Below are 12261 nucleotides of genomic sequence, written 5' to 3'. Positions count from 1 at the left end.
GCACATCCACACCCATTCTCCCTAGGCCCAAGAGCAGCCACGCAACCCCATTAGCTTCAGTGAAGCCTCCCCATCCCTGTGCAGCTGCAGTTGCAGTATCCACTCCAGAACTTCCGCTGCGCCCACCCCCCGACCTTGGAATCACCATAGCTTGCTCTAGACAGTGGACCAAGTTGACTTCCCCCAAACTCCACCCTCAGCCAAAACCCCACAATGACAGTCCCCCACAGCCCATCCATCCCGCCACCCTCTGCTGCCTGAGAATCCCTCATGACCAAGCTGAAACTGGTGTCTCCCTGCTACTGCTCTCAGGCTGGCCCCTGGGAGATTTGGGACCTGGCCTTTTCCCACACCCCAGCAGAGGCCACATGGCCACCTGCCACCTCAGCCTGGTTTTCCACTCCCCTTTCTCTGCCTGTCTTCTCTCTCTTCAGCCTTTCAGGAGGCGCTTCCTCCTCTCATCCCACTGTGAGTGGGAGTATAAGTGTGCTCTGGGCTGGAGAAACAGTACAGGCTTTAAGGCACTTGCTTGCACGAGGCTGATCCGGATTCCATCTCTGGGACTACATATGGTCCCCTGAGCACTATCAGGAGTGATCCCTGAGCACCGAATCAGTCACTCCCAGGACTCTGTTCTCAGCTTCTCTCTCGCCTCTGTCCTCGGCCCTGGGAAATCCCCTTCTCCAGGATGGGGTTGCTTCACCTTTATCCACTCAGGATCCCTTTTCACCTGAGAAATGCAACATGGGCTAGCGCTGCCAGAAACACCTCGATTCATTATGTGTTTGATTTGAATTCATTTTTGGTCGCTGCTCACTCAGAAACCTGTGGACGTTTTAGGGACCCTCCTGATATTTAAGTACCTCTTAAAATGGGGTCACGGCCCACATTTTAAGACATGAGGTTCCACTGGTGAAGGGACGGTGTCGGAATATTGTATGACTGTATGACTCCTGCAGAGCCACTTGGCCCTCCCTGGTTTGCACTGGGGGTCGGGCAGCCCCCCGCCCTTCCCTCTCTAGGACCTGCGGGCACCTTCCCAGCAGCCCCAGTGCCCTCTCACTATCTGTGAGATGAATCTTGCTCCCCAGGGCAACCCCTCAGCCACCAGGGGCTGAGCCTGGGGAGAGGGACCCCACCCTGTGCCCACCTCTACATGTACATGTGCTTGTACACTTGTTCCCTGCACCAGCTGTGCCCAGCTGGCTTCCTTGAGAGGGTGAGTTGAATGTGGGTTAGCGCCTGGCATGTACCAGCTGTTCCATCCATGTTCAGAGAATAAAAAAGGGATGAGGGGAGTCCCCTCAACCCAGGAAGCCTTGGGCAACCCCACGCTGCCAGCTGCCCCTGCTGCGCTGTAATCACTGTACCCCCCACCCCCGGCCATCACTTCCTATTTCAAACTAGGGGATAACAAAGCAGGGGTGTTCAGGATTCAGCCTTGTGAGGGGCCAAGCCCTGGGCACCAAGAGAAGATGCCCCATGCCTAGCAGCCGGTGCCCCACTCCTGGCCTCCCCAGGAGCCCCCTACACTGAGGCTATAGGCAGCACACGCTTCCTTAGCTTGTCATTAGATACCGTGGAGATGGGGCCTGCAAGATAGCTCAAGGCCTCACCCCTCATCACTGGGGGCGGGGGCAAGGCTGGGGAAGCTCCTCCCTGTAAAGTGCTCAGAGATTACTTGTGGCAGCACTCATGGGACCTGTTTTAGGAACCACACGGCCCAACCCTTTGAACTCTCTCCTTGGTGCATTCGTGATTTTGTTTTTTTTTCCTTCTGCTGGCTCAGGGCTCCCAAGGACTGTTAAATCCGACCATGGGTTGTCAGCCCCTTACGGGGATCGGGGCATCCTCCAGGGAGTGAGGAAGATGAGAGAGGAGGGCCAGAGGAGGAAGGGAACTTGCCAGGGATGCCCAGACCTCAGGCTCCATTCCCCGGGCAAGGCTGCCTCCTGGTCACCCAACTCACATCCAGAATCTTCTATCTCATCATGTGCTACCCAGGAATGACCTCTCAGCTGACCGTGGACACTTGGCTGTGCCCACTGGGCCTCTAATGACCATCGAACGGCCTTCTTTGGCCACAGAGCAAAGCAGTCTAGTCGGGAGGAAGCCTCCACTACGGCCTTGGCACTCACCTTGGACTTGGCTGAGCTGCAGGTGGTGGAATCTGTTGGCGATAAACAAAGGAAAATGAGGGCTGGATCAGGGCAGAGGAAGCTGGAGCCGTGAGCCCAATTCCCTCAAAGGGTTCAGAGAGGGGTTCAGAGACCTGCCCCTCCCGGCCCCAACGTGGGGAAGGATGGGACAGACAGTGACGTCAATTACTGTCCCTCTGGGGGCAGGAAGTGACATCACACCGCCTCTGTCCAGGGCCCAGCCCCTCCCCGCACCCTCCTGGCCCTGAAACTGAAGTGCCAGAGAGAAAATGTCAAATACAGATGCAGACCACACACCACGGCAGTGACACACAGCACGTCACGGATGCGTGGGACACATGAAGACCACATGGGCATGGAGATGAACCCCCATATCCACACTGGGACATGATGAGGATGATGGGGCGGGGGGCTGATCAGAGCAGGGCGGGTGCAGGAGGTGGAGTTAGCCACAGGAAACACCTCCAGAGGTCTACTGCCTTTGGGGCAATGACCCTATTGATTAGCAGGGACCTCTCTTCTTCTTGGGGACCGGAATCATGAAATCACAGGAGTGGGGGTGGGGAGAAGGAACCAGCAAACAGTGGCGGTGACCTCATCTCCCAGGCTGGGGTGAGCTGGGGCGGTTAACCCACACACTCTGGTAAGCAGTTAGACGCCCCACCTCCCCGCACCCCCAGGTGAGAGAGCAGATGGGGGCACCACACAAAAGACACACAGGGCAGGGGACTGCGGCGGGTGATCAGAAGAGATGGGTGCCCCTCGCCAGCCCTACCCCTATGTAAGCAGCCAATGGGCATCTCTGCAGAGGCTGGAACTCAAGAACCACGGGGCAGCTGGGCCAGGGGTGGGGGCTATGCTGGAGCCCAGAAGGACCGTGGCCATGTTCTGTTTTCTTTCTTTTTTCTTTTTTTTTTTTTTAAGCCTTTGGGCTACACCTGGTGGTTCTCTGGGCTTTCTCCTGATTCTGTGCTCAGGGATTACTCCTGGTGGGGTTCAGGGGGTCATGTAGGGTGCTGGGGATAGAGGAAGGCAAGCGTCCTGCAATCCACCAACTACATTATTGCTCCAACACCCCCTTTATAGGGGGGTCACACCTAGCAGTACTCAGGTCTTATTTCTCGGGATCACTCCTGGCAGTGCTCAGGGAACCATATGGGATGCTGGGGGTTGAAACCAGGTCTGCTGTGTGCAAGGCTGCTGCCTTCCCGGCTGTACTATGATTCTGATCCAGGACAGGTGACCTTTTATGTGTCCTCACTGCTGTGACTGGAGGGGGCAGAGCCTTGGAAATGGCTGAGGGGTCCTGCCATCAGGGGTGACTGAGGCAGAAAGAGTATTTCTAGAGGTGTCTGGAAAGGTTGGTGCCTGTCCCAGTCCAGCCTGGATAACTGGAGATGGCCAAAAGTTCTAGCATTGGCTTAGGGGAACAGGGGGAGCTGGCGGGAGGGGTCACGAGCTACAGCCCCTCCCGGGGGGCTGCCCAACCTTCTTATAATCACCCGCCACTGTTAGTGACCGAGGCACGACACTGCACTGTACCCTTTAAATCTCCACCAGGTCCGCTGGAGGCGGGGAGGGGTGAGGAGGGAGGAGCGCACAGGGGAGGAGAGAGAGGCAGAAGGAGAAAAGGAAGAAAAATTAAAAAGAGGAACATGCCCAGAAAAACACAGCCCGAGGGGGGGGAGAAGCTGTGGGAGAGATGGGAAGGAGGGGAGCCAGTCCCGCCACCCGGGGTGGGGAGGGGCCAGCCCCTATGGGCACCCCACTGACTGGACCTTCCCAGCAGGCCCTCCTCAGAGCGAGCCACAGCCCAGTCTCAGGGGGTAGGGCGGGAAGCCTCTGGACCCCCAGGAATGCAGAGCCCCCCACCCCCTGGCCCGGGCCTCACCTGATCCCGGGTCACCAGGGGGCACTGTCCTGCCAATGTTGGGTAGAAGGTACTCGATGTTGGGCACCGACTGAGGCTCCTTGTCATCCACGGGGGTCTACGGACAGAGGGGCAGTCAGCCAGCGTGTCTGCAGAGGGCTGGGGAGCCTGCGGCGGGCAGCTTCCACCTGCTGCCTGGAGCCCAGAGGCCAAGCTGCTCCCTTGGCGGGGAGGGGCTGCACGTCCCCTCAGACGGGCCCTTCTGGGCACCAGGCCGCCAGCTCCTGACGCCCCCCCACCCCCGCCTCAAGCTGGACTTGCCTGAGGAAAGGGGACTTGGTGTTTCCGCCACCAGCCTGGGCCCCCCAGGACGAGGACCTTCCTCACCCCGCTGCCCCCCACGTCACTCACTCGCTCTCCCTTGTCCTCGTCGTCACTGAAGAACCAGTCTGACTGCGGAGGAGACAGGAGAGACAACATTAGCGGGGAAAGGACTGAGAGAAGACGGGGACACGTCCACAACTGTCTCGGTCCAGTGGACCTAGCCCGGGAGAGAGTGGGGCTGGGCGAGCGCCCGCAGGGAAGAAAGTCCCCCTTCTGCTTAGCAAAGCCAGGCCTAGACTGGCCGGCAGGGAAGGCTCTGAGGGAAGGGGTGGAGCCTTGAAAGGAGCCCCCATAGTGATAAGAGGCCTTGAGGGAGAGAAAGGGTGGGACCCCCAGTGTGGAAGGACAGTGCAGCCACTGGGGGCCTGGAGAGTGCAGACAGGCGCCCCCAAGAAGAAATGCTCCTTGTTTCCACAGTCCTGCACACATACATGTATGCATGCTTCCACACACATGCACACATGCCCACACGTACACGCATGCTCACACATGTATACATGCTTGCACACACATGTACACAATGCTCACACATACACTTGTTCTCACACATGCACATGCCCACACATAAAACACTCATACATGTATGCATGTTCAAACATGTATGCACATGTGCACATGTGTACACACATGTGCACGTTTGCACACACATGTACATACACATAAACATGACTTCAGCTCACAAGCTGTAGTACGCCCCCCAATGCTGCTCTCCCAGTCCTGCTGAGGGCCCCATACTGACAACTCAGAGCTTGCCCCGCCCCTGGTCTTTAGAGGGTCCTGAGGGGCAGGCAGGCTGGGCTTTCTGAAAGCCCCGTTCAGATCTGTGATGTGAAATTTGAAATTCCTTAAGGTAAAAATTCTAAGTTTTTGGAAAAACAAAAATAGGAATGGAAAGAGATGAAAAATGAAATATTTCATATGATTTTTACCTTCATATGGTCCCCGAAGCACCGCCAGGAGTAATTCCTGAGTGCAGAGCCAGGAGTAAGCCCTGAGCACTGTCCGGTGTGACCCCCCCCCACCCAAGAAAAAGTCTATGGAAGGCTTCAGGGGTGCCCAGGATAAAAGGCTTTTTTCCTGCCTGTCACCTGACTGTTACTTTCCAGAAGACCTCATGCCAGCTTCTGTCACTCATCAGTCAGTCTGCCCAGGAATGAAGCCCTGAGTGGGAACGCCCAGCCTGGCATCACCTCAATAGCCATTCATTCATTCATTCATTCATTCATTCCACAGTACAGGCTTACTCAGTGCCAGGCACATGGCTCAGCCCAGGAAGAAGGCACAGATGGCCCCCCCACCCCCAAAGTGGGGACGCCCTCAGGGCTCCTCGCCCTGCTCACTGCTGTTCTGACTCCTCAGCTGACCACACACCTGCATCCTTGGGGGCTTCTCCAGGGCTAGAGCTGGAGCTGCAGGATCAGCTTGCCTCTTCCCAGCTGTCCCAAACACATACCATGGGGGCCCCAGGGGTCCCCCAACGTTTTGGGGAACTAAATATTTCCAAAGGAGCTGCAGTCGGGGGTGGGCTCCCTAACCTGCCCTCACCCCTACCCTCACCCCTGCATTCCCCTGACCTGCTGGAGGTGCCCAGGGCTGGGACCCCACAGTCAGGCTGACAGTGACTGACAAGCCCCAGACACAGGCAGTGTGACCGAGTCCTCTCATCGCCTCACTGTGCTGTCCTTCCTCTCCCCCAAACCCCCAGGGGAGGACGAAGGTACCGGCTGGCTACACGGCTGTGGTCTAAACTCTGGGCTGTGACTCTTCAACCAGTCCCTTTGCTTCCACCAAGCCAACTTCTCCTGACAGAGGCACTCTTGTTCTGTCTTTTCAAAATATTTTTAAAAATTATTTTAAATTATTAAGGGGGTGCATGGGGTCCCAAGACCACCAATCTGGAAGGTACTGGGGAGAGGGGGGCATGCCAAGGACAGATCTCAGGGACCTGCCCCTATGAGGTACGCGTGTGCCACTGTTGAGCATCTTTCCTACCCTGGGCCTGTCTCTGGTGTTTTGTGATTCTACCAGGTCAGGAATAGAAAATCTTGAGTATAAAAAAAAACAAAACTTAAATCCCTGAATGCCCAGGAGGGGGCGGTGCAGCCTCAGGTTTGGGGCACTGCGCCCTCTGCTGGCCGTTCTACATTCTCTTTAGTCAGGGGGAAAACGGAGATTCCTCACACCCCAGCTTGGCCACGCCAAAGTACCAAAGGGATGTGGTCTGCAGCAGACACAGGGGCTTAGTGCAAGCCCTGGCCCCAGGCCCCGCTCGCGCGACCTTGAGCACCACCATCTCCTTCCAGAAAACTGTCCCCCCCCCCCGCCCCGCTCCACACTTGTCTGTGCCGGCTTCCAGAGGTGCCCCGCATTTACCTCCTGTACTCACCCCACATTCACCTCTGCACTTACCCCTGCATTCACCCCTGCACTTCCCCCTGCACTCACCCTTGAAACCACCCCTTCATTCACCCCTGCATTCATCCCTGGACTCATCCCTGCCTTCACCCCACATTTAACCCTGCACTTACCGCTGTATTCACCCTTGCACTCATCCCTGCACTCACCCCTGCACCCACCCCTGCACCTACCCCTGCACCCACCCCTTCTGCCTGCAGTCCTGCGGTCTCTCGCCTTCCCTGCCTGAGCTCCCACAGGCTTCGTGGAAGGTCAGGGGCCTCCTGATTCTCAGGGGCAGGGGTTGTCCAAGAGCCAATTTCCAAGGCGCCTTTCCCTTTCCCAGTGCAGCACCCCTGCGGCCAGGAGCCTGCCCGGGCGGGCGCCACCTGCTTACGTGCTGGATCAGCGTCTCCACGATCTTGTAGCGGTCGGGCATGTGCGTCACCATGTCGGCCATGTTATCCTCGGACGTCCTCACCAGTGTGGGCCCGAACACCAGGGCCAGGTTCCGGGGCTCCATCTGGGTGGGGAGGGGGCCCGGTCAGTGTGGACACACCCAGGCCCCTGGCCTCCCTCACTGCGTGCCCCTCCGGCTCCTGGCTCAGGGGGCAGCTGCCCTTGCCTAAGCCAGGGGAATCCTGGGAACTTCAGCACAGGTCCCATTTCACCCACAAGCCTAATGGCCAGGGGCCAGTGCCCAGCCCCAACGCCCACCCTGTGCCAGACTGGACAGGTCTGGAGAGGGAACCACAGTAGGTGAGGTAATGTCCACCCCGTCCACTTCCGAAGCAAAGGGGTGCGGATGAGGACTGACTGAAAAGTGTGAGGGAGGGGGCTGGTCCAGCAGAGCCATTTCCCCCATCCCAGGGCAGGATGGTGGGGGCAGCACCAGGGCAGCTCACTGGCTGGCATGGGGGGGTGTTGTGGGATAGTGACTTTTTTTTTTTCTTTCTGGGTCACACCCGGCGATGTACAGGGGTTACTCCTGGCTCTGCACTCAGGAATTACCTCTGGCGGTCCTCGGGGGATGATATGCGATGCTGGGAATTGAACCCAGTTGGCCGCATGCAAGGCAAACGCCCTACCCGCTGTGGTATTGCTCCAGCCCGGATAGTGACTTCTGGACTTTTATTTTTCTGATTTGAGGGTCACATCTAGCAGTGTTCAGAGCTTACTCCTGGCTCTGCACTCAGGAATCACTGCTGAAGGGGCTTGGGGGACCCTAGGGGGTACTGGGAGCAAACCCAGGTTGGCTCCCATGCAAAGCAAGTGTCTTACCCACTGTCATCTCTCTCCAGCCCTAGAATGACTTCTTTTTTTTTTTCCCTAGAATGACTTTTGTTTTTTTGACTCATTTCATTTAGCATGTAGCACTGTAGCACTGTCCTCCCGTTGTTCATCGATTTGTTCGAGCGGGCCCAGTAACATCTCCATTGTGAGACTTGTTACCGTGTTTGGTATGTTGAATACATCAAGGGTAGCTTATAGGCTTTGCCATGAGAGTGAAATACTCTCGGCAGCTTGCCGGGCTTTCCAAGAGTGGCAAAGGAATCGAACTCAGGTCGTCGGCCGCATGGCCGCATGCAAGGCAAACACCCTACCTGCTGTGCTATCGCTCCAGCCCTAGAATGACTTTTTAAAGAAAAATTGGGAGAGAAAACTTGAGACAGAGCACAGTGGGTAGGGAGCTTGCGTTGCATGTGGCCGACCTGGATTTGATCCCTGGGACCCCATAAGGTCCCCTGAGCCCTGCCAAGAGTGATCCCTGAGTACAGAGCCAGGACTCGGCCCTGAGCATTGCCAGGCATGGCAAAAAAAAAATGCTGGGGCAGGGGCCCTATCTGTCAATGCCAGGCCTGCTGTCTGACCCCAAGGAGTGGAAACAAGCTGAGTCCTCCCATCCGTGTCCCTTCCCTGGCCTCTGTCCACACCAAGACCCACCTTGTTCTTCTCCGAGTGGTCGGCGATGGTCTTCAGGTGGCTCACAAGGAATTTGAGGGTCTCGTAGTAGTGGCCTGGGAGATCCCGGATCTGGGCAGAGAGGGAGACGGGTGGGCCCCTATTTCCACACCTCAGGGTGTCCAAACCCCCTTATCACCACCCCCTGCACAGGTGCAGAAACGGAAGCCCAGAGTTGGGGGGGTCTTCCTCAGGCCAGAGGGCCCCTACCACCTCTCTTCGCTCACCAGCTTCCGCAGCGTCTTCATCCGCTCCCGGGAGTCCTCAAGGCGATTGGCCTCGATGAAGTCGTTGTACTTGTCTAGAGACAGGAACGCCAGGGTTTAGAGGGGGGCGGAGGCCTCGTCCTGCTCTCGGCTGCGGGGTCTGGCCCGCCCGGTCAGTGCTTTGCACCCCGGCTGCTCCTTATGGGGGCTCTGTGGCCGCGTGTGTGTGGACACCCACAGCCATGCAGCCTGGGCTCATCTGCTCAGAAGAGTCCTGAGCTGCCCGCTGATGGGCACAGGGGCCCTGCCTGTCTCCAGGACAACGGCATCCCAAGGTTGGGAGAGAAGGAGACTCAGAAAGATAGATGTGGGGGCCAGAGAAAGAGCACAGCAGGGAGGGAGTTTGCCTTGTATGATGATGACCTGGATTCAATCCCCAGCATCCCATATGGTTCCCCAAGCACGCTAGGAAATTCCTGAGTGCAGAGTTAGAAGTAACCCCTGAGAATCGCCAGGTGTGACCCAAAAAGCCTAAAGAAAAAAGAAAGACACAGGCCTTCCAGTCTCCAGACATACTTCCCTGCCTGCATCATCATTCCCCAGAGACCCCCACAGATAAAGTTCAAGGGGGGGACTTTAGCCAGTGGAACGTGGGCTGGGGTGCAGTTTAGTCACAGTGCTCAGGCTGTGTGTGTGTGAGCTGGTGCAGTTCCCGGCACTACACACCCATACAAGCACACATAAACACACACACACACACAGACACAGATACGTAGACACATACACAAACACACATACATGCACACACAAATAGACAGATACACAGCGATAGATAGACACATACATACACCATATATGCATACATATACAGACACGCACATAGACAAGCATACACAGGAAGATGGTATTTGGTGGTGGTTGGTGGGGGGGTGGGTCAGTTGGTCTCTCACATGTGAGGCCTGGTCTGGAATGTGATATTTACCCTGAAAATCCATCTGGTTGAATCTCAGCATCAGGATAGTAAAGAATATTCCTTGGCGAGAGGATACTGACCAGATTTGCCTGACCAGACCAGCATTTTCCTGGGGCGGGGGGGGGGGGGGCGGTTGTTCGGTGGAGACCATCCCTTGTGGTGCTCAGGGTTCACTCCTGGCTCTGTACTAAGGGGTCACTCTTGGTCAGGCTTGGTGGACCCTATGTGGTGCCAAGGATACAGCCAGGGTGGGCAGTGTGCAGGGCAAGAGCCTTTGCCCTTGAGTTTTCCCTCCGACCTGGAAACACCAGTGTTTTCCTGGTCAAAACCAGCAGAGCGAGGGCTGAGACAGAGCTCAGCGGGCCAGGCACAGGCTTGGCATGCTGGCGACCCGTGTTTCATTCCTGTCACCACATGGCGCAGTGAGCACTGCTGGGCGCCACCTCCAAGGACCAAGGGCTGTGGCCCCCAAACCAAAAGAAAGGGAGAGGAAAGAAAAGCCAGGCAAAGCAGAGCAAGCACGGACAGGGCTGCAGGAACCGGGGAAAGGCTGGGCCAGGCTGAGGAAGGCAGGAGGGCCAACGCTACAGTTTCCCGGGGGTGGGGGGTGGGGTGGGGAGAGGGGCCCAAGTGCTGGGGATCTGGAGGCATCCACATCCCGAGGAGGGAAATCACTCCCTGCTCACAAAGCACAGGCGGGATGAAGGGCATTACCGTCAGGAGGGAAGCTGTTAAAACACTGGGGGGAGAATCAGGAAAAACATTTTATCATCATTGGGCCTGTCTTTATTGCAGAATGCATTAAAGGAAGATTGACAGCTTTCCAATGAGACGTTACTGGGCCCGCTCAAGCAAATCACGATCAACGGGAGGGCCTTTACCTTTTACCCTTTACCTTGACAGCTTTGACTATGCTTGATTTATTTTCATTTTACTTTTGGGATTTTTTTGGTTGCTGTTGGTTTGGGTTTGGGACCACACCCGGCAGTGCTCAGGACTTCCTCCTGGCTCGGCCCCCAGGGGTCACTCCTGGTGGTGCTGGGGGCCGTACAGGGACTGGGCTTTATGCAAGGCAAGCGCCTTACTTGCTGTACTTATCTCTCCAGTCCCAATTTTGATGTTTTTCAATGAATGTCCTTGAAGTCACCAGGTTAATCATCTACTGCTTTAAAAATTATTTTCATTCATTTATTTAGGTTTCGGGGCCATACCCAGATATGTTGTGGGCTACCCCTGGCTCTGTACTCCGGGATCACTCCTGGCGGGGCTCAGGGGACCATACTCGGTGCTGGGGACTGAACCTGGGTCAGCTGTGTGCAAGGCAAGTGCTCCACCTGTTGTGCTCTTTCTCCACTACCCCCCCTCCCCAGGGATTTATTTGGTAATAAAACAAAAATCCCTAAAGTGAACCAGACAAACCAGAATAAAATTGGGTGGGAGAATGTGTTGGGGCCACACTTGGCAAATGCTTGGAGGCTGCCCTCAGCTCGGAGTTTGAGGGCCACTTGTGGCAGTGCTCAAGGGAGCACTGTGCAGGAGATGGAGCCTGGGACCCCATACAGAGCCCACAGTGTCCCGTGAGCCATCACAGGCTCTGGAGGTGGCCATCAGCGTGTCCCCCCACTCACGGCCCCCCTCACCATCCCATCATCTCCCGCCTCACAGTCCCGTCTTGTCCCACTCACCGTCGGTGAACAGTGGCTCTGGCAGCTTCCGGAAGAAGGACTTGAGCAGGCTGCTGATGACATTGAGGTCCTGCCAGCGCTGGGGACAGGGGCACAGCGTCACACAGGCCGTCCCAACCCATTGTGCCCAGGCCCCCTTTCCAAGGCACCCCACATTGCTGCAGACCCAACCCCACAGTCAGGCCCAGAGACCGGGGGTCAGTCGAGCCTGTGGAGTCAGGGGACGCAGAGCTGAGTGCCCCGGTGTGGTGGTCCTAGCCCCCTCACCACTGCGGGCCTTGCTACCAGCATTCACAACCCAGCAGGCACTGATGGCCTCTTGGAGCAGACAGACACTGTGTGGGGTGTCTGCCTGCCTGCTGGACTCCTACCAAGCCAGCCTGCCCGCTGGACCCCCGGGCACCAGGCCTGGCGCCCAGCTCCAACCCAAATTGCCCCCCATGCCTAAATATCGGCAATGTCACATTTGTTCCAGCTCTATATCTTCCTGTCTCAGGCCCGTTGCCTGTGAAGTCTCTGTTTCCTCTGCATAAGCCCCCCACTCTTCAACCTGCCTAAACATCACCTCCTCAGGGAGGCCTTCTGGGACTGCGCGCCACAGGCAAAGTGGCCAGGTCCAGTCCCCAGC

At 56.9% G+C, this 12261-nt stretch overlaps 1 protein-coding gene across 6 annotated transcripts in view; it reads right to left on the bottom strand.

Annotated features, from left to right (window-relative positions):
* Window positions 1–12261, bottom strand: part of ARHGAP23 (Rho GTPase activating protein 23) — a 75764-nt gene that overhangs the window by 2902 nt on the left and 60601 nt on the right. For all 6 annotated transcript variants that reach the window (XM_056126790.1, XM_056126789.1, XM_056126793.1 and 3 more), the window contains 7 exons: window positions 11634–11712; window positions 8997–9070; window positions 8752–8841; window positions 7205–7330; window positions 4441–4482; window positions 4051–4147; window positions 2139–2170 (listed from right to left, as the gene is read on the bottom strand). In XM_056126790.1, coding sequence (XP_055982765.1) covers window positions 2139–2170; window positions 4051–4147; window positions 4441–4482; window positions 7205–7330; window positions 8752–8841; window positions 8997–9070; window positions 11634–11712 — 540 coding nt within the window. The remainder of the gene's footprint in view (window positions 1–2138; window positions 2171–4050; window positions 4148–4440; window positions 4483–7204; window positions 7331–8751; window positions 8842–8996; window positions 9071–11633; window positions 11713–12261) is intronic.

Source organism: Sorex fumeus, unplaced genomic scaffold (assembly GCF_029834395.1).
Source record: "Sorex fumeus unplaced genomic scaffold, SorFum_2.1 ptg000063l, whole genome shotgun sequence".
Taxonomy (NCBI): domain Eukaryota; kingdom Metazoa; phylum Chordata; class Mammalia; order Eulipotyphla; family Soricidae; genus Sorex; species Sorex fumeus.
Note: the sequence above shows the minus strand (reverse complement) of the source record. Positions and strands in the feature narration are given on the sequence as shown.